Raw genomic sequence first — 27,028 nt, forward strand, 5'->3', positions numbered from 1 at the left:
GTCAGCCGTGGGCCAATCATGTTCTGCCGCCGGCCGTGACGTTGCAGCCTGTGGGTTCCTACGGAATATGACCTTGTCAGGCGGGGAGTGCGCATGCGCGGAGCAGCACGTGTGTCAGTGAGGAGAGAGCTGTGACCGGGTCTTTTATGCCATGTCCTGGTTATTCGGCTACAACAAGGGGCAGCAGGCACCCCCACTGGTGCCAGGCCTGCCGGTGCCTCCGCCCGGTGGAGATGGGGACGGTGACAAGAACAAGCCCAAGGACAAATGGAGCAACTTTGACCCCACTGGCCTGGAGAGGGCGGCCAAAGCTGCTAGAGAGCTTGACCAGTCACGTGAGTGACCGCCATCCCTTCCACAACCCCCTCTGTGATATACGATCACTCCACCCATCAGTTACCAGTGTCATGTAGTGACTTCTTCTGTATCTTGGCTGCTGTACTGGCATGTCCCCCCACCCTTTGCCGGAGATCCCTTGCGTGCCCCCTCCCCTTTGCCGAAAGATCCTAGACATGAGATCCCTGGCACGACCCACTCCGTGCTGGAAGATCCCTGGCATGACCCTCCCCCCTGTGCCTGAAGATCCCTGGCACAACCCACTCCGTTCCGGAAGATCCTTGGCATGACCCCCCCGTGCCAGAAGATCCTTGGCATGACCCCCCCCCCCCGTGCCAGAAGATCCTTGGCATGACCCCCCCCCCGTGCCAGAAGATCCTTGGCATGACCCCCCCCCCCCCCGTGCCAGAAGATCCTTGGCATGACCCCCCCATGCCAGAAGATCCTTGGCATGACCCCCCCCGTGCCAGAAGATCCTTGGCATGACCCCCCCCCTGTGCCAGAAGATCCTTGGCATGACCCCCCCCCCGTGCCAGAAGATCCTTGGCATGACCCCACCCCCGTGCCAGAAGATCCTTGGCATGACCCCACCCCCGTGCCAGAAGATCCTTGGCATGACCCCACCCCCGTGCCAGAAGATCCTTGGCATGACCCCACCCCCGTGCCAGAAGATCCTTGGCATGACCCCCCCCCCGTGCCAGAAGATCCTTGGCATGACCCCCCCCCCCCGTGCCAGAAGATCCTTGGCATGACCCCCCCCCCCCGTGCCAGAAGATCCTTGGCATGACCCCCCCCCCCCCCGTGCCAGAAGATCCTTGGCATGACCCCCCCCCCCCCCCCCGTGGCAGAAGATCCTTGGCATGACCCCCCCCGTGGCAGAAGACCCTTGGCATGAAGGCGCCCCCCCCCCCCCCCCCCCCGTGGCAGAAGATCCTTGGCATGACCGCCCCCCCCCCCCCCCCCCCCGTGGCAGAAGATCCCTGGCATGACCCTTCCCCCCCCGGGCCGGAAGATCCCTGCCATGACCCCCCGTGCCGGAAGATCCCGGGCATGGACATTAATATGTTGCAGCACAGAAAGATGCCCAGTAACACACATAATTGTAACAAATAGGTCTGAATGAGACCTAGAAAGAAAAGAGGAGTACTTGCATCTGCTGTGTTAAAGCGTTCAGCGGGCTAAACAAAAAATATACTATATGCTTCCTCCATCTTCACAAACGATGTGGATGGAGGAATCTCCTGGCCACTCTCAGAATATACAAATCGGGAACATTTTTCCAACAGGTCCATTGTTTGATTGACTTCTGTTGATCATTCAGTCCTGCTGACACTGCAGAATTTCATTCAGTGTATGGCCAACTTCAGCCTGATTTTAGGATATGGATTTAAATTTGCCCGTTTATGTAGCTACTGATGTTTAAATCATGTAAACAGAGCCAAGGTCAGATCTATACCATGTTTGTGTAACATCCTTGCCTAATACTAGTGCCCAATGCCTCCTGTACTGATATGTGTCAGATGTCAGTGTGTTGAGCCATAGTTGCATCACTTATTCTAGTCTGCAAACCTTGTTTACATTTGTAGGTCACATGATCAATGAGGTCATTAGCAGGATTGTCTTTCTTATGGTATTCTGGTAGAGATGTTGCTTATAGTACCCTCCATTCTTTATTTACATTTGTAAGATGGATCCCGATTTGTTGCTGCAGGCAAATATTGGCTCCATTGCATGCTTCAGATTTAGTTTTTTATTTTCCTTTTCAAATTGTAACAATTTTAATGCCATTACAGTTGTGAATATGACAAGAAGCAGCAATCGGATCATCCTTATTGCCATGCTCTTAGAGCACCAAAAACAACTAGGTTTATGGTAGTCCGAGAACTCGGTCCTGAAGCTTAAAATGTTTATTTTTTATTTTTTTTTAAATCAGCCCCTTCACACCTGTTAATATGAGCCACTAGACCTGTCATAGGCACTTATCAAGGGTCGTGACTCTGCCTGCCCACTCCTTCCTACTATTATTCATAGAAGCTGCCCTGCCGCTTCAAGCAGGGAAAATCACTTTATAATTGGGGGACAGCAGATTAATAAAAAGTCCACCTCCTCCATTCATAGATGAGTTGTTATTGATAGAAGCCTGAGTACACCCTGCACTACAAGAGATGAATGCTTATTAAGGGACAGAGGAGTAAGGTGTAATATACACTTTAATACTCTCTCAGGCAGGCTTTCCAGACACTTAGGACAGGCCTTAAGTGGGACCCCTGGCCAAGAGTGCCTTAGAGAAGAGATATCATGGGACCGGTTACACAGTATGGAAGGAGCCTGCCAGTGAGATATAAGGTAAGTATTGCACTGTGTTCCTCCACCACTACATTTATTGATTATTTAAAGTGACACTAAACAATATCCTTATTCTCCAAAAAGAGTTCATACACATCCACTACTTCATGGTCCTGTAATCTATTTTTCATTAAATCCTTTCTTACTGTATTTTTCTGCCTCTTTGTAATTTTCTCTGGAAGCCCCTGAACCTTTCCCTTTCCCTCTCCCTAAATTTGCTGGAGCGAGCAGCAAACGCTAGTTACGATCATGTCACTACAAATCCCAAAGTCTCCAGTCCATCTCTGGAGCGAGCTAGAGAGGGTGGCCAGGTTCCAACATACTATGGGATCATGAAGAATGGCTTTCTCTGACAAGTATAAAAGAATACAAAAAAAAAAATCCAAGAGTTGGACTTTAAAGTCAAAAAATAGCTTTACTTACCTTCAGTCTGTCTCTTTGGCTTCGAAGTCAGGTTTGAGGAGTCACCTGATGTCTGTCAGTTCTGAACATTAATTGAATGCTTAGTATTCATTTCTTGTTTTACTTTTCTATGTATTTTTATTTTTTTTAACTCAACTGTGTTGATGCGTGTATCAGCTCAGATATGTTTTCTCTGTTGTGGAAGGTCATGAGTTCTTAGTTATTTCATGCCTATTGTTTTCCAGGTCATGCTAAGGAGGCACTACAGCTCGCAAAGATGCAGGAAGAGACCCTTCACCTGGAACAACAAGTTAAAATCAAGGTAACATTTCAAAAAATTGACCCAATGTTAAAGAGGAAGCAAAGTCCCATGCATAGTTTGTACCTATTGGTGAGCCTATAATAAGGCTTACCTATCTCAGTCTCATCACTGGAGGCAGCATCCATCTTCCTTCCGTGTCCCCGAACTCCGGCTGTGTGACTGGCCGGAGCCGCGATAATGTCACTCCCATGCATGTGTGGGGGAATGTCATACACGGCTCAGGATTCTGAAGGAACAGCACGTATGCCCTGGTTATGTCTCTGGCTGCATATATAGCAAATATCTCCTAAACAGTGCAACCAGTCATACAGCAAGTGGGGGGATCTTCTCTACCCCCTGCTCGCTGTCACAAATTAAAAAAACAATATTCTGTGAATGTTAAAACTACAAGTACCAACAGCTATGTGGCTGTCAGCTTGTAGTTCTCAACAATCTACCGTGTGTTGTTGATTCCTTTTGGTAGCTCATTGAGCTTTGTGTCAGTGTGTAACTGCCTGCCCATATTGGAGGTATGCAGGACTGTGGCATTACACCTGTGATTATTATTTTTTATGTAAAGGAGAAATTCGCCTTTTAAAGTGTGTTTATAGCCAAAACATTATTTTTTTTGTTTTGGATAGATAGAGAAAAGTTTGAAACCCCTTCTGGGTTATTTTTTTGCTGTTTGTTTACTGTTTGGAAAATTTTCCCTTCATCCCTTTCCCAGAGATGCAACTTAGAAGAAATCTCTGAAAGTGAGGGGTATTAGTTGTTGGAGTGAATGTCCCCATTAGAAGTTTTTCCACGACATCAGTGATGGCGAACCTTGGCACCCCAGTAGTTTTGGAACTATATTTCCCATGATGCTCACTTACACTGCAGAGTGCATGAGCATCATGAGAAATGTAGTTCCAAAACATATGGGGTGCCAAAGTTCACCATCACTGCACTACATCCTGTTATAGAGACATGTAAATATTATTTATGTGGGGGGGAGAGACCGTGTCACAATCAAATATATGAAAAAAAAAAATCAATCTGACCCCATCTCCCATTATATTGTAATAGCCAAAAAGGAAATGGAGAACCTTAGTCCCCAATAGAGGAGCCTGGAGTAGGGGAAAGTTTGGTGTGTCGTATAATACACAAAAGGGTAAATGTGTAAAATGTACAAAATCTTTATTCGTGTATAAAATATACAATTCTTATAAAAAAATTGATCGGTGTGTGTTTGTAAATTAAATTACACAGTGTAGAGCCTAGTGGACCAACACATTTTGCATAAATCCAGTGCTTCTTCCGGATTCACAAGCTCTTTATGACAAAAATATGGACACAATGTCTACAATGAGAAACACAATAATTACAAAGTTGTACCTTACATTAATTATTCATTGCATTTAGGCCCCTTTTACACTGGGGTGGTGGGTGCATCGGCGGTAAAGCGTCGCTATTTTTAGCGGTGCTTTACCACAAATTTCGCGTTGCTATTTGGCCGCTAGCAGGGCGCTTTGCTGAGGTATAGCCGTGCTGCCCATTGATTTCAGTGTGCACAAGCAGTGGAGGAGCGGTATACACACCGCTCCTTCACCACTTCAAAGATGCTGCTAGCAGGACCTTTTTTTTTTTTTTTTTTTTTTTTTGGGCGTTCTGCCAGCGCACCGCTCCAGTGTGAAAACCTTTGGGCTTTCACATTGGAGAGATAGCTCTGTAGCGCCTGCAGAGCACCCCCATGGGAAAGGGGTCTTATGCCTGGAAGCTACATTTGTGGAGATAGTGTGAGCCCAAAGTGGAGAAAAGAGGAGGAGGAGAAGAAGAAAAAAAACGACGCTATCTCCACAAGTGTAATTTGCAGGCATGAATGCGTTGTATAATGATGTAATGTACAACTTTTGTAATTGTGTTTTACATTGTAGACTTTGTACCCATAATTTTGATAGAGAGTTTGTGGATCCTGAAGAAGCACTGGATTTATGTCAAGCGAATTGGTCCACTAGGCTCTACATTGTGTAATTTATAAACCTATATCTATCCTATCAGGAAAAAAAATAATAATTATATTTTAATCAGAATTGTATATATTATACACTAATAAAGATTTTGTAACATTTTATATATTTACTTTTTAGTTTATTAAATGACACCCCAAACATCTCCTTACTCCAGGCTCCTCAATTTGGGACTTGGAACAAGGGGCACCCACCACTTCAGGCAAAAAATGGACACACCTGGTCCAAGGTGCTAGTCCCGGCTCATCACCGTAGACAATATCATCATTACAATTTTGTCTGGGTCGTGACAATAAAAAAATCTCTACAGCATCTTTTGGATTCAATCTTTTCTTCTCTCCTCGATTGGGGACATCTTTCCCTTTTGCCTGTTTTGGAGACAATTGTCAAATGTTGTGATTTCTCATCACTTTCTAGCTCGGTGACAATGGTTCACCAGCAATTATAACTTGACAGATAGTGTAACCCTTCCTCGCGTTTTTCAGACTTGAAGATTGCCTACATATGCCCTTTTAAATTTATTATTTTTGATGAGGATGACAAGTAAGATCAGAATGAGCTAGGGAACGTATTTGAATAGCCACCTCTCACTGCCAACTGATCAGGGCTTATTTTCATCCTATCTGAAGCTAATGATTGTCCTTTTTTTAAAATATATTGGTTGTTTGTAAGCTTTTTTGTCAACCCCCAATCCATGCCTTCGATTCTGCAAGATAGGAATTCTCAATTCTACTCATCTCTATCTCTCTGCACAGGAGTATAATTATAAACGCTCACTGCTTATTCAAAAAATAATAATCTCACTTCAGCAAGGAGCTGTAGTCATATTAAGCAGGAATTTAAAAGAAACGTAGATTTGCTCATCTTAAGAGCCCTTTCACACTGCCAGTGGGAGGGGTGACAGCGGTAAAGTGCTGCTAGTATTAGTTGTGTTTTACCGACGTTTTTGCTGCTGAGTCGCTTGCAGGTGCTTTGGAGGCGCTGCCCATTGATTTCAATGGGCAGGGGCACTTTAGGAGCGGTGTACACACCGTTCCTAAAGTACCTCAAAGAAGCTGCTTGCAGGACATTTTTTGACATCCTGCCAGCGCAGTGCCCCATTGTGAAAGCACTCGGGCTTTCACACTTGGATTGCAGATGAGGCTTTTTTTACAGGTGGTATATTTAGCGCTAAAGCACCTGAAAATGCCTCCAGTGTGAAAGGGGTCTAAAGCATAAGTAATCCCATCCATTTTAACAGTATGCTGTTTTCTTGATAACAATTACAGTATTATATATTGAGTATTGCAGTTTACAAACTGAGAAGCATTAAGATTACTATCTTTTTGGCACCTCCTTTCTTGCAGATTTAAATCTGTCAGTAGCTACACCATTGTGTTTACTTTTCAACTCTGGTATTTTCCTCTTTTAAAGAATTCTATTTTCAAATTTAGGAATATGAAGGGGCCTTGGAACAGCTGAAGAGTGAGCAGATACGAGTGCAAGCAGAGGAGAGGAGGAAAACCTTAAATGAGGAGACAAAGCAGAATCAAGCTGTAAGTTGATAATAAAGCTGTACCTATTAATACCTGGAGATGATACTGGCAGCACTCATTGAAGTAGGTAACCTTTCACTGCTGATGTATGGGGGTTAATTTCATCTCTTGGCATGTCCACCAACCCATCACTTAAAAATTCAGCTTTCTGCAATACAGTGGACAGACTCGTTCAGTCAGATTGGCTGATGAGGGCTAATGTCTACACTCCCTCTGTGCACGTTCCTGTTATTTTTTTGTAAATCCTGTGACACTTCCACATGCTCTTGCAAAGTACACACAGAAATACCAGGGAGGGATCTACAGGGAACCATATAAGCGTTTTGCACACACAAAGGTGCTCTGCAAGATGGAATCTCTCAATAACCCTCTTTTTGCATATAGCCTGCAGGTTGGCTCTTGTGAGTGTATATGACTATTCTGTAAGTAGTGAGGGGAGTAGAGAACACCACTGTCATTGCTAAGGCCTCAGTATTTATAAGGCAACTCCACCTTTTTATACTGTTAAATGGTACAGCCATATTTGGAATATATTGTGGTTGCGAGTGACCAGCCCACCCCTCCCTTCCCCCTATGAATTGCGACAGCTGCTACTCTGCTCCCACAGCCATTTCATTCATTCACAGAAATCTGTGAATGAGTGAACTACAAGTTCTGTTTGCCAGTCCAGTAGGCGAACTTGTAGCTACCAATAAAACTCAGTTTTGTTGATTATGGCTCTCGTTTTCCATTGACCTTCCTCTTGCTCTCTAACTGAAAATCTCTACCTTGGTACAGACAGGAAGCTGGAGAAAGATCTACAGGAGCAATTCACTGATCACATTTTTGCTGCAAATATGGGTGCCATTATTATTATATATCATTGATATATGCCTTTAAGACAACATCACTCTAGCACAACTCCAATTAATCCTCTGCACACCACCTGAAGCATCCTGAGATTCTAGGAAACTAGAAACTTCAGGATGCTGCTTCGTAGCCAGGGGAAAGAAAACCTTACTGGTTTCTCAAATAGGGATCACCTAAAATAGGCAATACTGGCACCATTACATATGTACTGCCTGCAGAAAACTGCTATTGGGAAGTGGGGTAGCTGGTCACCAAGCTCATAGGAGTCCTCCAAAGTCTCCTTGCTGTAGAGATACTCGGTAAAAGTGTATTACATGCATTGATCCTACGACTATAACAATTTATCCTATGAACGGATGGCAGATTGTGGTAATGTATACTGCTGCATATATTAACTTATGTGCCTGCACTATAGCTTTAATGCCTCCCCTCTCTTTTTTTGTACTCGCCTGCTTTCTGCTGAATGGGGAATGTAATGAAATCTCATGCAGTTTTTGACAAATACATAGCCGCTTTTTCCTATTTTTACTAATCAAGCCATGGGGTGTGATGTACATGCCCACTGAATTTTATAGTAATAATCTATCCATGTGATTGAGAAAAAGAGTATGAATAAACAGTATGTTGGATTGTAGTGGATAGAAGGGGTCCAGGGTATGGGGACAGGTGCCCAAGTGAAGGCCCGGGATCATTGTGCACGTTTCTAAATTGGGAACAGCTGGAGCTGTGCGATTAATCGTCAAGAATAGTTATTGCGATCTTGACTAAAGTGTTTCCCCATTCTTTCTATGCAAAGAATTCTCTCTGCTTTTCTGAAGTCTGCCAAGAATCAAAACATTCTTTATCAGTTGAACTCAAGTATAAACATTGTAACAATTTGTCAATGGATTCGACTGTGTGTAAGTGAAAAAAGTTTAACCACTTCAACGCTAAACTTTTTTCTGACACTTGTTGGTTTCAAGTTAATCTTTTTTTTTTTTTTTTTTTTTTTTTTTTTGGCTAGAAAATTACTTAGAACCCCCAAACATTATATATTTTTTTATAGTAGACGCCCTGGAGAATAAAATGATGGTTGTTGCAAGATTTTATGTCACGCTGTATTTGAGCAGCGGTCTTTCAAATGCAATTTTTTTGGGAAAAAATTAATGAATTAAAAATAAAAAAAACAGTAAAGTTAATCCATTTGTTTTTGGTTTTTTTCATAATGTGAAAGATTTTATGTCACGAGAATCGTGATCTTTTTATTCTAAGCAAAAAAAATTGCGATTCTCATTTTGGCCAGAATCGTGGAGCTCTAGGTACACCCCAAGATGAAGATCGATGTGGTCCAGGTTGAGGTATATTGAGAAAATCTGTCATAAAGCAAGGCAGTTAGTTCTTCCATGTGCCAAAGGTGGTTATGTTTAAAAATCCATTCCTTAATAGTTCAGGGTTGGGTGTTTGACCTCCAGTGGCTCCGGATTACTATTCTTGCTGCTAAAGGGAAGAAGCAAAGGAGGCCCTTCTTTCAACCCCAATTCCAAAAAAGTTGGGGCGCTGTGTAAAGTCTACATAAAAACAAAATGCAATGATTTGCAAAGCTCATAAACCCATATTCACAATAGAAAAGCGAAAACATATCAAATGTTTAAACTGAGAAAATGTTCCATTATAAGAAAAAAAAAAAAAAAGGTAATTTTGAAATTCATGGCAGCAACACATCTCAAAAAAGTTGTGCCCTCTTTTTTTAACAGCTCACTGTAAATATCTGATAGCAGTTGTCATAGAGACCAGTTGCTGGTGTTTTGGGAAAGGAATGTTGTCCCACGCTTGCCTGATATAGGATTCTAACTGCTCAGTCCTAGGTCTTCTTAAGCCCCCAGACTCTTAAGCCCCATACACACTATCAGTTTTTCTGCTGAGTTTTTCCTTCAGATTTACCAAAACCATATAATATGAGGTCAAACCTTAGGGGTTTCAATTTTTTATGCAATCAGGCAGCCCCTTGCACTGCATGGTTTTGGTAAACCTGAAGGAAAAACTCAGCAGAAAAACTGATAGTGTGTATGGGGCTTTATACTGCAAAGCCATGCTGTTGTCATAGATACAGTATGCGGGTTAGCATTGTCCTCCTCAAATATGCAAGGCCTTCTTGGATGGGAGCATATGCTGCTCTAAAAACCTGGATATATCTTTCACCACTGATGCCTTTCCAGATGTGCAAGCTGATCACTTCATATACACTAATGCAAACCCATGCCCTCAGAGATGCAGCCTTTTGATAACAAGCTGGAAGGTCCCTTTCTTCTTTAGCCAGGAGGATGTGGCACCCATGATTGCCCAAAAAAAAAAAACTGTAAAATGATCAATTTGTCTGACCACTGAACAGTTTTCCACTTTGTAACAGACCATTTAAATGAGCTTAAAGGGGTTGTAAACCCTTGTGTTTTTTCACCTTAATGCATGCTATGCGCCTACAAGGTAAACCTTGTGTGCTCATAGGAGCTGCTGAGGGACCCGGGAATCGAGGATTGGGGACACTCTGCAAAACGAGCTGCACAATGGAGGGGTAAGTATGAGATATACATTTTTTTTTTTTTTTTTAAAGATGAAGCCTTACAATCACTTTAAATAGTGTTGTTTCTGGATCACGTTCGGATAAGGCTTCTCTTTGTATGATAAAGGTTTAACATGCATTTTTTGAATGGCACAGTTCAGACAATGATTTTTGGAAGTATTCCTGAGCCCATGCAGTGGTGTCCATTACAAAATCGTGCCCCTTTTTTTATTTTTTATTTTTTTTGTGTACACGCTATATAAAATGGAACTATCATGCCTTGTACGGGATTTTTCTTCCAACTTTCTCAGTGTGTGTACACCGCTTAAGATGCACTTTTTATACCCAATCATGTTAGTGACCTGTTGCCAATTAACCTAATTGGTTGCAGAATGGGGGGAGAGGACGAGCACTTGGAGGGGTCATTTTTTTAGAGGTAGAAGATCTTGCAGTTTGTTTAGTTTTGAGCACTTGGGGTATTTTTGCGAACACATAGTGCTCTTGCACCTTGGGGGGGGGGGGGGGCAGTTTGGTATGTTCGCCCTGGGCTCTAGAAGACCTTTTCCCTGCTCTGATTGTTTATTACACCTATATTTGGGGTGTAATATGTAACAGTGTCCTAAGTAGCAACCTCCTGCCTCCAGAACTCCCTGCTTTTGCAACAGCGGGTGGGAGATCTTCTCCTCCACACGGACACATCATTCATTCATGGTTTCCTGTGAATGAATTTGATTTCAAGTACCGTCAGACATTGCAGCTTCTAGTTCTTAATGAACTGTGAGGGCACTGGTAAGCGCTCCGTCCATTGATCTTCCTGCCATTCAGTAACTGCCTGTCTGTACCGGAGGTATGCAAGTCTGTAGGATCCAGACTTGCAATGCTTTCTTTACAGGATGCAATGTATAAAAAAAAAATTATAAAAATTTTTTTTATTTAACTTTTTTATCTGCAAAAAAGATGCATTTATTATTTTTTGAAGAAGGTAAATTTACCCTTTTTAATTTGTGTATGAGCCACTGCCATTTTGCCTATTAAGCTGATTTTGGGGGGTAGTGATGGTGTTGACCAATCTGCTGTATGCCAGATGAGGTCCTGAACTTGCTCCAAAGATTTACAAATTGTTTGCCAGCTGGGTCGGTACACATATTTACAGTAAGGGTCTGTTCACATGGGCGGTCTGCCCGGCGGTCTCCATTTTGCTCAGTGGGAGATCGAGCAGGTGGATGACAGATCCATCTCTGCACAGTGACCTGTCAGTCCCGCTCTCCTCTATGGGGAGATTTGATAAAAACAGACCACCTGTCTGTTCCCATCCAACCCGATCCACCAAACAGATGGAAAATGGGGTCTCCATCCATCTGGATTTCACGGACAGGATCAGATCAGAAGCAGCTTATGTCAGCAGACATGTCACTGCTGACATCCGCCACTTCATAGGAGTGAATGAAGTGTCCGATCAGGTCCACCTGAAAAACTGGCAGACAGACCTGATTAGAAAGCCTACGTCAAAGGGGCCTTACGGTTCAGTAGTTCATTTATTGTCACATTTGACATTACTGAACTAATGCATTTTTTTTTTTTTCTTGTAAAGCCCCATATTTAGGTAGGAGGTTATTTTTAAAAAAGAAAAGAGAATTGTTACAATTTTTTTTTTTTTTTTTTTTTTAGATTATTAAGCAGCCAAATGCCAAGGGACTGTGTCTCATGGGCAACTGAATAACGTAATAATAAAAAAAAAAAGTGCCCTATACTCACTATCGAAGTGGGATATCTATCAAAGGGATGCAGTCAACAAGGCAAGGTGACAGAGCTTGACCCCCGGGAGGGTGACATGCTCCTCCTTACTCGGAAGTACCAGTTGTTGTAGCTGGCTGCATAAAAAAGAAGGAAAGCGTGGGTGGGCATTGCCAGTGAGGTGAGTATAAGGCCGTTGGGGGGGGGGGGGGGGGTTTAAGAGTCACTTTGCTGTGACAGTTTTTATGCCTTGCATGGGTAAGGTGACAGTGTTTCTGTAATGTACAGTTCTGTATTTTGTTTTTTCTTTTATCTGTTCAGCATTGTTTTCTATTAGTGTAGCATATGCTTCAGTGGAAATAATAAGGTTTCATTTTTCTTTTTCTGACATTTTTCTAGAGAGCCCAGTACCAAGATAAACTGGCAAGGCAGCGATATGAGGATCAGTTACGGCAACAGGTAATTGGTGAATTACAGGACCATGCCATTCCCCTTTATCTGGTGGGGGGAGGGTAATACAGATAAGAATGTTAGCTATTTCTGGGACATGATGCTCAGTGACCACTTAGGGGCAGCATACTTTTCTTTGCATTGTGCATAAAAATATACAATTTACATGGTGGCCTTGAATATGCAGACATTGTCTCTGATGATACATACAATGCAAGCTTATATTTTTCGGCTGACAAACACTATTCTCGTAATTTTGTCCGCAAAAGCTTTAAGAAGAGAATTAAAGTGGGGACAAATAGAATTAGTTTATTGATCACCTTTCACGACTTCTAATCAGTCACAGTAACAGTTATTGAGATATGAAAGCAGGATTATGGGAATAGACTTGGCACATATCATAATTAAAGGACTTTCATAACTTTAATGCATTTGGTTTATGTAAATTACTTACCCATTTCCTGGGATTTACGTGAAAGGTCCAGGAAAGTTTCAGAACTGGAGATATGTAGAATTAAAATTGTAATACTTTGGACTCGGTGTCATCCTCTCGCACACAGCTTCATCAATAATGGTAATGCTTTTATCGGTCCTAGTCTTGTCAGTTAGATATGTATAAAATGGTGCAAAAGGTAAGATTTTATTGTTACTCGTAACGACCAATCATCTTCCATCCATAATTTTTAAAGTCTAGTCTAAAGTTGCTGATTGGTTGCCATGGGCAGCAATATATCCTATCATTGTTTTTATGTCTGGCCTGCTAAATTTGTTGGTATGCTGCATTTCTGCTAGTATTTATATTATAATATTTAACTTTTATTCGATTTAAAGCAACATCTAAATGAAGAAAATTTGCGCAAGCAAGAAGAGTCTGTTCAGAAGCAAGAGGCAATGCGGCGAGGTAAGGGAGGAGCAAATTATTATTTATTTTTTACTGTCAAGTACTTTTTTCTAACTCATAAAATCAGCTTACAGGAACTTGATCATTTAAAGTATATGCATTGGAAAAAACTTTTTTGATTGAGTAGAGGTCTGTTATTTTTTCTTTTTTGCTCTTTGTCCCATTGGAAAGATTTCACATCCTGTATTGAAGATGCAACAGAAAGTGAGCAGAATTCTCCAGACATTTTAGGAGAATTAACCTTTTAGCCCTTGTACACACGGGAGGAGATTCCGACGGAATGTGTCCTATCGGACCATTTTGTCGGATATTCCGACTGTGTGTGGTCTGCATCGGACTGTTTGTCGGAATATCCGACGGACCAAGTTTTCCAACTTGCCGGTAAAATTTTCCAACAAAATGCTCCTATCGGACATACTCCGATCATGTGTAGCCTACTCCGACGGACAAAGTGCCACGCATGCTCAGATCAAATTCCTAGACCAAAGCTATTGGCTACTAGCCTGAACGTAGTCCCATTGTAACTAAATAACGTCATCGCGTTATGTACAATCGGATATTCCGACAACTTAGTCCGACCGTGTGTATGCAACATCACTTCCGGACCTCTTCCGGAATTAATCCGTCGGAATTACTCCAAAGGATTTGGTTGTCGGAATATCCGACCGTGTGTACAAGGGCTTAGATGTCACTGGAGTAGGTGTCTTAATTGAAAGATTTACCCTTGCTTCTTGGGCTAACAACTTTAATATGTTGGTTTTTCCATTAATTTCCAAGTGACAGTGGTAATCAGTCTACCCAGCAGAGGCACAACAGCAATTAATAAAGTCCCACTTGTCTCTGTCTTTTCTGTTTGGTTCACAACAGCAATTAAGAAATGTAATCCTTCCTCATTCTATCCAAAACTGAACCTTGGTGTTCTTTGTATTTCTTCTATATTTGTGCAATAGTTCAATGTGAAAATTGTGCATCTCTTTGGGAACTTCCTGTAATAAAGACCACTCACTGGAGATCTCTCATCTCTCAAGCAAACCCTCCCCCTTACCCCTTGACCGTAATTTACTGCAGGCAGCCTGTAGTACATGGTGCTGGTATGTGCTGCGGTGATGTTATTGCTGCTTTTTATATGGTAAAATCTGGGTTTGCAGAGCCATTTGAGCGCACAAAGGAGATTTTATATCCTTTTGTAGCAATCTTCTGGAAATTAAGTTATCAGAAGTGGAGATGTTGTCTACAAAATGAACCCATTCCTTTTTATTTCTGCTGAAAATGAAACCCCATCCAAGCGGCTCGGTTAATTAAATCGAAGCTCCACTTGTCTGCTTCCCCTCCCTGCTTGCACATTTGAGCGGTTACCTGTCAAAATCAGTAGGGAACTGGCTTTGAAGCCGCAAGGCTTCACTGCTGATTTCCTCTAGCCAAGATGGTGGCGGAAGCACCCTAGAGCTGATTTAATATTAGGTCACCTGAGCCAAATTTTCAAAGTCCACAGCTACAGTATTTGTAGCTGCTGACTTTAAAAAAAAAAAAAACATTATTTTTTTTTTCTGAAGGAGCCTGGAGCTCTTCTTTAAAAGAGTTATGCATTGATTTCATTAATCAACTGGGAACCAACAATGGATCCCCTTCTGATAGTTCCCGTTTCTGGACGTCGTGAGGTTTTCACTGATTTACAAAATTAACCTGTACCTTTTTTGTATCTGTGGAAAATAAAATCCCATCCAGAAGACTGGTACACATTTCAGGATTTTATGAAAGTGAACAAAGTGACTCTCCTCTCTGCTTATGCTGTGTTTTTATTTTTTTTTTATTTTTTATTTTTTGTTCCCATCCAGCCACGGTGGAGCACGAAATGGAATTGCGACATAAAAATGAAATGCTTCGAATTGAGGCAGAAGCTCGAGCTCGTGCCAAGGTAGAACGTGAAAATGCTGACATTATCCGGGAACAAATTCGCCTAAAAGCTACAGAACATCGTCAGACCGTCCTGGAATCCATCAAGTATGTAGGAATAATTTTCATTGCCCGTTTCAAAAGAGTAATGGAGTTTAATTTTTAATAATAAAAATAACAATATAAAATAACAACGATATTTCATATATCTTTTGGTTTTTTTTCTTATGCTAAGCTATATTTGTTTTGACAACTCCTGTAAGCTTTACCATAGCTTTCCCAAACTGAGTGTCTGTTTTGCTAGTACTACCTCAGCAGTCTCAGCATTATATTAAGGCTCCTTTCACACTTGTGCGACTTAGGATTGCAAAGTCTTATGACAAGTTTATGCCAATGATTTCCAATGGGAAACCGTTCATGTCTGTGCGACGTCGCAGATTTTAACCCTTGCTTACTTTTTCCAAAACTGGGATTTTTTTTTTTTTTTTTTTTTAGTTTTAAGCAATCGGGTATTTCAATTTAAACTCCTTTTGCCAACATTGATATAATGAAGCATGAGCACTGAGTTAGGAAGTATTAATCACAGGCTATCTTGTTGCATTTGTCTGTACAGGTGGTTTAAGAATTGGTGTCATTAATTATTCATTCCTGTTAGCACTTTAAAGACCTACATTCATTTATATAGTTTAGCTTGGGCACATTCTTGGCAGATGTACTACAAAGTACATGCATTAACACACATTGTGCTAAAGGGTTAATTAATGAAGTCTGGTAGGCTAGGTTATGCACAGATTTCATATATCATCCAGGAACTCCAGCAGCGGGATCTCTTCCTCATGGTTCCAGACTCTGTTCCAAAACACCTGGGGGTTTTAGGTGATTTAGCACTTTTATTACATTCTCCATAGTTTTAATGTGGGAAGGGGCGAGTTAAGGTGATCCTTTTTTGTCTAGCAAGTTATTAATGATGCACTTTTTTGTAACCGGTCAGGTTTCTTGCTCAGGGATTATACAATAAGAACCTAGGGGGTCTTGAAAGTTTGCATCTTTTATCATTTAAACTAGTATTGAACCTTTAGCTTTTTTTACATTTAACACATTTAACACATTAAAGCAGTAAAATTTACTTTCCCCAGTAAACTATTAAACTCTTACCCCAGCACCTGCAGTTTACAACATTTTGTTGCTGGTGGCTCTTGCTTTCTCAGTGTTGCTACCCTGAACTTCCAGTTTTCACAGTTAACAGTGGACAGTGCAGTCTGGAGTCAGTCTTTTAGTTTGGAGGAGGGAAGAGCAGCGAAGTGCCTTGCAGTTCTAGGCTACTGGACTGTGTTTCTGTTTTCTAAAACAGGAAACCTGGAGCAGTGGTCTTGGCATCAGCATAAACTGGAACGTAGGCATGGACTAAAAGATAAAGAAGTTGCATACCCAGTAAGATTAAATCTGCTGCTGAAAAAGATTAATAGATCTGGGGTTTAACGTGTTTCTAAAGTCAATTTTTTATTTTTACCTTAATGCATTCTCTGCAATAAGGTTAAAAATATTCTTTCAATAGTAGCTCCCCCAGCCCCCCTTAAACACTTAGCCAAGTCCGTTCTCGTTTTAGCGCCCTCTACTGCAGCTCTTTACTTCTCTTCCTGGTCTCGCAGCAGCCATTGGTGAGGCTGCTCAACACTCGTTTTCCATGTTTGCTCTGCCACGTAGCTTTATCATGGCAGTTTTGTAATATGCAGAACTGTACACATTTATGTGACTTGCACTGTGTTAGCTCTACATTTGCACTAGCCTTAATCTGTTCTTAAAAACTGTTAATAAAATTTGTACTTGAGATTTTTTTTTTTTTTTAAATATTCTTTTGTTAACGCAAATTTTACTATGGTTTGCTATTGTGCTGTGGGCCTTTAAAGTCCCCTTAGTTGGAAGGCAGGAGCTAATTTATAGTAACAAGCCTGGTGATTGGTTGTTATGACCACGCTACATCCTAGCGACCAATCGCCTGCTTGTTAACTTGGGCAGCTCCTGCTCTCCATCCAATGCTGCTTGCTCTGCCTCCTCCCCTCCGTCCTGCTGTGAAAATGACAGTGGCAGAGGGTGGGGGAAAATAGCCGACTCCTAAATATGTCGACCACCACGGTCCCGATGGCACTTGGTCTGGTTCTGGACCACGGTCCGCCATTTAGTGATGCCTGGACTAGAGTTTCTTCTCGGGAGATTTAACCTACTCTGCTTTCCCTATTAATCCTCCCAGAAGGATGGTGGTGTTAAGCCAGGTGATGCAGGAGGTTGTATATAGTAACTATAAATACAATTCTTTTCTTTAGATTTAGGAACTGCTGACTTTTGTAATTTTTAAAGGGATTTTATATGTTAACCTTGCATGGTACTGCAAGGTCTGCTTTAGAGACCCTGTCAGTTTCCCAAACAAATTAAAAATGGCAGTTTCCTGCAGTAGAGGTATTATTTGCAAATCTCTGGCAGCCAGTGTCTTCTACTTTCCCCTCTGTTAGTGTTGCAGCCGCCATCTATTTGGCATGCAACACTTCCAGCAGTTTCAGATGCCTGTGTTCCTTATCACTTGATGGTGTCACTTCCTCTGACTCCTATATCCCTGCTGAGTCCAGTCATGATATAGGGTTCAGAGTGAAGACCCATAGTGCGTGGGGGCATTCACACAGGCATTTGATGCTCACCTAAGTGTTTAATGGTGACGAGATTGATGTAAGCTACAGTGATAAATCAGAAGAAAGGTAGGAGATGAGGGCAGCTAAAGAGACAAGTATAAAACCACTTCTATTGCAGGAAGCTTGGCTTTTTGCTCTCTAGGGATAAAAGATTAGTTATACTTGTCCATCGAATGGACGGTGACTTCAGTTTTCTCTTTATTCAAGAGATTCAGCCGCCTCTGGAATCCAACACTTCCAGTTGTGTCAGATGCCTGCTCCATCGTACAGCACTCATTCCATCTGGTGCCCCCCTACATCACTACAGGGTGCTTTCATTTGTTCAGACTAGCAGTGAGGTTGCTAAAAGTGTACACTATTTTAATTCAGTCACTAACTGTGTATTCTCATTCTAGGACTGCAGGAACTGTGTTTGGAGAGGGTTTCCGTGCCTTTGTGTCAGACTGGGACAAAGTAACAGCCACAGTAAGTCCTTCATAAACTTCTGCATTGCTGTAGAATTATATAGATGTTTGTGCAACATAACAAAGGAAGAAGTGGAAAGTCTGTTGTCTAAACGAGCCTTTCTCAATCAGTGTTCTGCAGCACACTAGTGTGCCGATGGATCATGGGAGAGAAGCGCTGTCAGATGAGCCTGATCCCCTGCCGAACTGTAAATCGACAGTATGAAGGCGCTCTGTCAGCTTCAAAAGTGAAAATAAAGGAAGAGGGAGTGTGCTGTGCTCTCTGCTTCCCCCTACAGTGCAGTACCCAGCTGAATGAGAAAAGGTACTGTGCTAGAATGTTTTAAAGGGCTTTGTATGTGTGTATGTTACCTTTAATCCTGACCCCCTCCTATTCCTTTACCATCAGAACTGATTTTTGTAGGGCTTGTTTGTGATGGCAGCAAGGACTACTGCTCATCTGAACAGCAATCCATGCTCAGATCGCTTTTCAGAGGCATTTGGCAGGCTGTAAAGAGGTAACATGTTGCCTCCTCACCACCTGCTTTAAGCCTGTAAATGCAGCATCACTACACCGCAACTGTACAATGCACACAATTACAGCATGTGTACAACCCCAGCTGCTGTCTCTGCAGCTAAAAGGGGAGAAATTGGGGTGTTAAAAACAGCTCAACCATGTGGTTTTACTGCCCCTCCATCCTGACATGTGACTAAGTCCTTGGATCACAGTTGTGTGGCTGCATGTAGGGCAGCCCATTCATTTCAATAGGCTTCTCTACTCAGAGAAATGCAGTGAAAGAAGTCACCGACCCTTTTTTTTTTTTTTTTTTTTTTTTTTTTTTTTTTATTGCGCTTCGCCAAAAGCTCCCCATGTTTGCCAATATATGGGGCACCATACTATTATAGGCTGTAGCACTAACCCCCAAAGGAGCTGCTGGTTTGATTGGGCTTACCGTTACCTTCTCCTCGATCTGTGTCTAGGGGTTCCCATGGTAGATGGCCCAGTAAACTCAGAGACTGACGACAGATTCACTTAAAGGGATTTTTATTTGCAAAACGTAGACAACGAACAGTCTCTCAAAAAAGGATCAGAGGGTTAGGAAAGAAGTTCAGGTACTCTTAATGACAAAGTCAATAATGAAGGACTTGCTTACTTTGACTAAATCCAGAGAATAGCCATTCACAACTGGATGTTCACTCAAGTTGGATAGTCCCTCTCTCACAATGCCTAGCAGCCAACAAGGTGCTTAACTCAGGAACAAGTCTCTGCCACAGACATTGTTGTAGAACATACAGGAATACGTCTCTGCCCCAAACGTTGTTGTAGACTTCAGGAAACTAACACTTATGGAACACTCGTGTGATACCTGGATCTTTCAGCCAGCTTGGCGATATTCACGAGACTGGCTTCCCTTAGGTACTTCAGCCCTTCCAGGCTCTTGCTAAGAAACCAACCGTACGTGGCCTTCTTCTGAAGAGTCCTCCCCTGGTTAGCTATGAAGTTACTGGGTCTCTCCAACTACCGGAGATGGCATCGGACCACCTCGGAATCCTGCTTTAGTTTCCTTGCCTCAGGCTAGCCAGCCCCGAGATGACAAGATCGGGTGGATCTGCACCCCAGGCTATAGCCTTCCTGGGGGCTGGTCAGGAGGACCAGGACCATGGAGTCAGAACATACATCTGGACCGGAACCCTGAACCACGTCACATCCGCATCTTAAGTACCCTCTCCCAGAAAGCACAGCAAGAGTGACACTCCCACTGGACGGGCTCCGAAAAAGAGTAACTTAAAGCACCCAACTAGACTGTGGTTCCATGCCTGTCAGAAGAGGCAAGTGCCCCTTGTGGGCAGGCTGAACATCCTATAGTCCAGTCAGACTGATGCTGAAGTCCAAATTTAGAACAATTGTACCCAAACCAAACTGCAGTTCAGGTGTAACCTTACCTTTAAAAAAACATAGCGCATGCTCTTCAGGAGCCGGCGCTACACTATTAAGAATTAATTGCACCTCTAAAGAGCAGAGCATTTGTCTGTGTATCATGAATGAGCAAGATTTTGCACAGTAATGTGAATCAAGCCTTGGACAGGGGTACCTCCAAGAATGAAAATACTTTTCAAGGGTGCCCCCGACTGGAAAAAGGTTGAGAAACAATGATATAAACTACTAGTGGCTGCTTAGTATGAATTTGGCAGCTTCCCAGTCTTTGCCAAAGAACAATATAGCTTCAGCCACAGATAAACTTTTTTATGATAATTATACAGTCCAAGGTGGCTGGAGAGCTGCAAACAATTCTAAAGAACAATTCTAAAGAATTGTTTGCAGCTCTCCAGCCACCTTGGACTGTGTAATTTTTTTTTCTGTCATTTTTTTAACAAAGGGTCCTTAGATCAGAAAAAAACTTAGTCACTAGGGATGCACCAATACCAGTTTAAGAATAAGTACCGATTTTAAGTATTTATTTTTTATTTTTGTATTTTTTCGTGCTGTGCGATTTGAGCCTATACAAAATGAATGGGCTCAAATCGCACTGCAAAGAATTGCATGTAATTTGAACAGGAATGTGGTGCAATTTTTGTCCGAATCACAAGCGGTTTGCCACCCCGCTCCTGTGTGCATCCAGGCTGAAGTCGCTATGACAAGCCTAGGTTCACAGAGGAATGGTGCAGCAAACTGCATGTAATTGGCACAGGAATCTGAAACCGCATGTGATTTGAACAGGAATCGGACAACATTCCTGTTCAAATCACATACAATTCTTTGCAGTGCAATTTGAGCTGATTAATTTCGTGTTTGTGCAAATGCTTAGTATTGATACTGGTATTGGTGCAACCCTATTAGTCACCATTCCCTTTTAAAATCTGACTACAGTCTCTGTACTACCAACTTAGGCTTGCCAAAACCTACCTAAAACTATCCAATTCACATTGTATCAGAAAAGCTCTTGTACTGAATACTGTATTTGTTATTGGATCCAAAAGTGATTATATAGTCAGATTGCAGTGTGTGTGTGTGTGGGGAGCTTCATACGGATTCAAAACAGTAGGCGTTAGTGAGGAGGGATGATCTCAGGCTTGGGGAGGAGCTGTAGTCCATTGTAGGGATTTCTTTCAAGCCATAATATCTGAACAGAAAGCTGTATTATTCTCAGTAACCGATGTTGAATGTCACTGATGCCCTGGGTATGCATCCATTATCATCAATCACAGCTGTATAGAGGGGTTCAAGTCTCCCCTATGCCTATCTTTCTTTTCTCTTTATTTCAACTGTCAACTGACCTCCCCTTGAGGTTGGTGACCTTGGTGCCAAAACCCACAAAACTGATTTTGGGCTGCGAAGCTGTTAATCCACTCACTGGATCACTGGCGTGTAGGATGGCTACTTCCATCAAAACCTAATCACATTTTTCCCATGGCGGTGCCTTTTAAAGCAATGTTGCAGTCAAGTTGCTTTATTTCAGTGCTCTTCAGCTTTGTTGTCACTAGATGGTGCTGCTGAGATGAGCTTGGAGCATTTTCTGCAGGTGTTGGCTGTCTGCAGTTAGTGACAATTGGTAGACATGGCGGATATTTGTGTTGCCAGGGTGAGTCTGTCTGTAGTGCAATGCAGAGCTGCCTTCTAATATATCCCAGTAACTGGAACAGATTCCAGGGCTTAACTGTGGTGTTGTGATTTATTGAAGACATTAGGATGTGCAATGTTTATATACAAGTGCAGAGTAGTAAATAGATTTATGAAGAGGGTGCGTTTGGGATATTCCACCTATATTGCACCTTTAAGCCGGCCATACGTGGATCGCAAGTCGTCTGGCTCAACAGAGATGAGCCACATTTTGATCCATGTGTGGGCAAGCTCATTGTACAGAAGTTTATTTACCGATCAACTTCGAGTTACTCCTAAAATCCCTATTTCTAGGGTCAAGTTGCTCATTTCTGTTCACTATTTATGTGCGTTATGACTGTTTGTGTACACTTCTAATTTGTTAGTAATGAAGTTAGGAAGAAATACTAGAGCCATCAATGCCTTATCCATTTTTTTGTTTGCAGAAATCAGCCTGAATAAAACAGCATGTTGCAGAGGACCCTTGCTCTCTGTAAAAAAAAAGTGGTCTCTCAGCAGAGGTCCTACACATTCCCTTTTCCAGCTGGCTGCAGACATATGGCACGTCGGTTCGCAAAGCTCATGCTCCCTGCTGATTAGCGAGCTCTAGCTATGTCTAAGCAGGGGGCATGTCCAACCTCTGCAGAGGGATCACTGCTTCCACACAGAGAAAGTGTCCTACTCTGCAACTGTATTCTATGATCTGAAAAAAAGATGAACTGCCCTGGGTGGTGGTGGCAGTACCCACCCAAGCCGTACAAGGTCACATGCCTTCACATGCCTTCAACATAGAGGAGGGGTGCCTTGCTAGGGGGCAAAACACCTTTTTCCCCATGTTGGTGAGGACAAGGGCCTCATCTCCACAACCCCAGCCAGTGGTTGTGGGAAGCTTATTGGAATCTGGTACACCCCTTTAATAATAAGTGGTCCCCCAGATAAAGCCATCCCACTATTGGGTTGGCACCATTCCTTTGCCTACTCCTTCCCAAAAAGCGTAACCCAGAAATAGACACCCAAACATTTAACAGGACCTTCTGTCCAGTGCACATGACTGATCCCAACAGTTGATCCAAATGCTTGACCAGCCAAAGTTTCGACCCGAACCTGGGTTTAGAGTGAACCATTGGCTTGTTCCTAATTGCTGCTCTCAGCTTGTGTTAACCTATTAATGTGTTGCCTGCAGTTCACCGTTTTGATATGCCCACCCTCAAAATAGCCACTGGAGTCTGTTAGTTACTAGGGATTACAAAAATATCTGCAATTGTGCTCCTCCCAGTATATGTAGTTGTATATGTGTATATATAGACATACACACAGTTAGGTCCATATATATTTGAGCACAGTTTAAAATGTTTTCAGGTATTTACCAATAAATATTTAAGCTATAGCTATATAATGGACAAAGGCTGAAAGTGCACACTCTCAGGTTTAATTTGAGGCTATGTACATCCACATTGGGGGAAGGGTTTAGGAATTGCAGCTTTTAAGAATAGCCACCCCCCTTTTTCAAGAGATTAAAAGTAATTGGACAGATGAATCAAAAGCCGATTCATGCCAAGGTGTGGGCTACTCCTTCGTTATTTATTGATCAATTATGCAGTTAAAAGGTCTGGAGTTGATTAATAATGGCCCCTACACATGATCTGAAAATCTGACGACGCATCGTTTTTTTGCATGCTAGTTGCATAACAAAAACAGTATTTTTTGTCCGATGGATCGTGTGTACGGGGCCGTGTGTGGTATTTGGACTCTATTGCTGTGACCCTACATCATGTGTTCAAAGGAGCTTTCCATGCAAGTGAAATGGGTCATTGTAAAGCCTACAATCAAGAGAAGACTTCACAAGAGCAAATACGGAGGGTTCACCACAAGGTACAAACCATTCATAGCCCTGAAGAATAGAAAAGCCAAATTTGGACTTTGCCAAAAAACTAAAAAGCCAGACCAGTTCTGGAAATCATTCTTTGGACAGATGAAACTAAGGTTAATCTGTACCAGAATGATGAGAAGAAAAGTGTGGAGAAGGCTTGGAAGTGCTCATGATCCAAAGCACACAACATCCTCTGTACAGTTGTTTACATACCCTGGCAGAATTTGATTTCTTGGCCATTTTTCAGAGAATATGAATGATAACGCAAAAACTTTTCTTTCACTTATGGTTCGTGTTTGGCTGAAGCCATTTATTATCAACTGTGTTTACTCTTTTTAAATCATAATGACAACAGTAACTACTCAGATGACCCTGATCAAAAGTTTACATACCCCAGTTCTTAATAACGTTTTAACATCAGTGACAGTTTGAAGTATTTTGTGGTATTTGTGGATGAGGCTCTTTATCTTCTCAGATGATAAAGCTGCCCATTCCTCTTGGCAAAAACCCTTCAGTTCCTGTAAATTCTTGGGCTGTCTTGCATGAACTGCACATTTTGAGGTCTCCCCAGAGTGGCTCAATAATCTTGAGGTCAGGAGACTTGGATGGCCACTCCAAAACCTTCAATTTATTATGCTGTAACCATTGACGGGTCGACTTGGCCTTGTGTTTTGGATCATTGTCATGTTGAAATGTCAAAGTACATTCCATGCTCCGCTTCCTGGCTAATGAATGCAAATGTTCCTCCAGTATTTTTTGATAACTTACTGCCTTCATCTTGCCATCAATTTTGACCAAGTTTCCTGTGCCATTTGTTTTTTTTTTTCCTTTAAGTATTCTTTATTCATTTTCTTCATAAATACAATCTTTATATCATATTATATCAAAATTTTAAACATATATAAAAAAAGAAACCATTAGATCGTCAAGGGTACAGTCAATCCTTCATAATTTTAACGATTATCTGACTTCACAGCATTATTTCCCTTCAGGCAAAAACAAAACAAAACAAGACAAAAAAAAAAAAAAAAAAACAAACGAAATGTTCCCTCCCTCCGTCCCCCTCTCTCTCCACCTCCCTCCCCCTACATTGAATATCCTATCCTGTCCATCCAAGGCTTACATATCTTTTCAAATTTCTTCAGGTTTCCTCTTTTTATATACACTGTCCTCTCCTTCCATATTGTTTCTGTTATTAACCTCGTCCAATCTCTTGCCAAGGGGGGGCTCTCTGCCTGCCACCTCTGTGCTATAAGCTTTCTTGCCTGAAACATACACCTCAGTATTGCTTTAGTTGTACAGGATGAGCCCCCTATTCCCTCAGCCAATCCCAGCACACATAGTCTGGGATCTCTCCCTACTCCCACTCCAAACGTTTCATTCAGAGTGTGGATAATTTCTGACCAGTATCGAAATAGTCTGGGACATCTCCAGAACATGTGCGCTAGGTCCCCAGTATCTTGACATCTTAGAACAAATAAGGCATTGATGATAGCAGAGTCCCCTCACAATACAATTGTGGAAGCTCTGGAGGCAAACTCATTTCAATATAGGATACCGACGATAAAAATGGTTTTAAAAGTCTGGAAGGCAGTAAAGGCAATAAAAGGCCTGGGAGGTCTGACTAAACATACCCCATTATGGAACAATTTAAATCTGCCAGAAATGGAATTGATTGGTAGATATAGACCATGGGAGATAAAGGGGATTGATAAACTGGCCCAATTATACGAAGGAAGTATATTGAAAACATTTAATGCATTGAGGGTGGAGTTTGACATACCAAAGCATTCATTCTATAAATATTTGCAGATCCGACATGCGTTGGATAAACAATTTAATAAACAAGGCCCAGTGTGGAATAACTCCCCTTTTTATGACAGATTGAACGCGCAAGAAAAGGCAGGGGGAACCATAGCAGAAATATACCCATACATAACTGAAGGGAATATAGAAAACCCAGAGAAACTTAAATGTAGAGGGAAATGGGAGGAGGAATTTGGGGTATTTTCAGATGAGCAATGGAGGAAGTTATTAGAGGCAGGACATTCTATCTCAATCTCGCCTGCACAGAAGGTTTCTCACTTGATGCTGTTGCATAGATCATACTATACCCCCAAGAGACTGTTTGGCTTCGGGAAAAGAGAGGATGATAAGTGTTCCTGTGCCATTTGTAGCTCACACATCCCCAAATCATTAGCCATCCACCTCTGTGTTTCACAGTAGGAATGGTGTACCTTTCATCATAGGCCTTGTTGACTCCTCTCCAAAATTTAGTGTTTATGGTTGTGGCCAAAAAGCTAAATTTTGGTCTCATCACTCCAAATGACTTTGTGCCAGAAGGTTTGAGGCTTGTCTCTGTGCTGTTTGGCGTATTGTAAGCGAGATACTTTGGTATTTGCGTAGTAATGGCTTTCTTCTGACAACTCGACCATGCAGCCCATCTTTCTTCAAGTGCCTCCTTATTGTGCATCTTGAAACAGCCACACAACATGTTTTCAGAGAGTCCTGTATTTCACCTGAAGATATTTGTGGGTTTTTCTTTGCATCCCAAACAATTTTCCTGGCAGTTGTGTCTGAAATCTTAGTTGGTCTGCCTGACCGTGGTTTGATCATTTTCCACTTCTTGATTATAGTTCTTGATTATAGTTTTTAACACTGCCGATTGGCATTCTAAATTCCTTGGATATCTTTTTATATCCCTTTCCTGTTTTATACAGTTCAGCTACCTTTTCCCGCAGATCCTTTTGACAACTCTTTTGCTTTCCCCATGACTCAGAATCCAGAAACATCAGTGCAGCACTGGATGAAAAATGCAAGGGTCTGTAAGGTGTCAACTTGTGTGCATGTTATCAGGCCAAAATCGCAAGGGTGTGTAAACTTTTGATCAGGGTCATTTGGGTAGTTTCTGTTGTCATTATGATTTAAAGAGTAAACAGTTGATTGATAATAAATGGCTTCAGCCAAACACGAACTATGAGTGAAAGAAAAAGTTTTTGTGTTATTCATATTCTCTGAAAAACGGCCAAGAAATCATAAATTCTGCCAGTGTATGTAAACTTATCAGCACAACTGTACATGGCTTTCAGTGGCATTGGAGTTTATTGATGATTTGACATAAGACGAAAGCAGCCGGATGAATTC

At 42.0% G+C, this 27,028-nt stretch overlaps 1 protein-coding gene across 1 annotated transcript in view; it reads left to right on the forward strand.

The window, feature by feature from the left end:
• The first annotated feature begins 71 nt into the window (after nt 1–71).
• The window catches only part of ATAD3A (ATPase family AAA domain containing 3A), a 119,049-nt gene continuing 92,092 nt past the window's right edge, over nt 72–27,028 (forward strand). The window contains exons 1-7 of the mRNA XM_077457581.1: nt 72–335; nt 3,330–3,406; nt 6,828–6,929; nt 12,448–12,507; nt 13,330–13,399; nt 15,235–15,400; nt 18,369–18,438. Coding sequence (XP_077313707.1) covers nt 152–335; nt 3,330–3,406; nt 6,828–6,929; nt 12,448–12,507; nt 13,330–13,399; nt 15,235–15,400; nt 18,369–18,438 — 729 coding nt within the window. The 5' untranslated portion in view covers nt 72–151. The remainder of the gene's footprint in view (nt 336–3,329; nt 3,407–6,827; nt 6,930–12,447; nt 12,508–13,329; nt 13,400–15,234; nt 15,401–18,368; nt 18,439–27,028) is intronic.

The sequence above is a fragment of the Lithobates pipiens genome, unplaced genomic scaffold, assembly GCF_037356315.1.
Source record: "Lithobates pipiens isolate NorthernLeopardFrog02 unplaced genomic scaffold, aLitPip1_a1.2 Scaffold_27, whole genome shotgun sequence".
NCBI classification, from domain to species: Eukaryota; Metazoa; Chordata; class Amphibia; order Anura; family Ranidae; genus Lithobates; species Lithobates pipiens.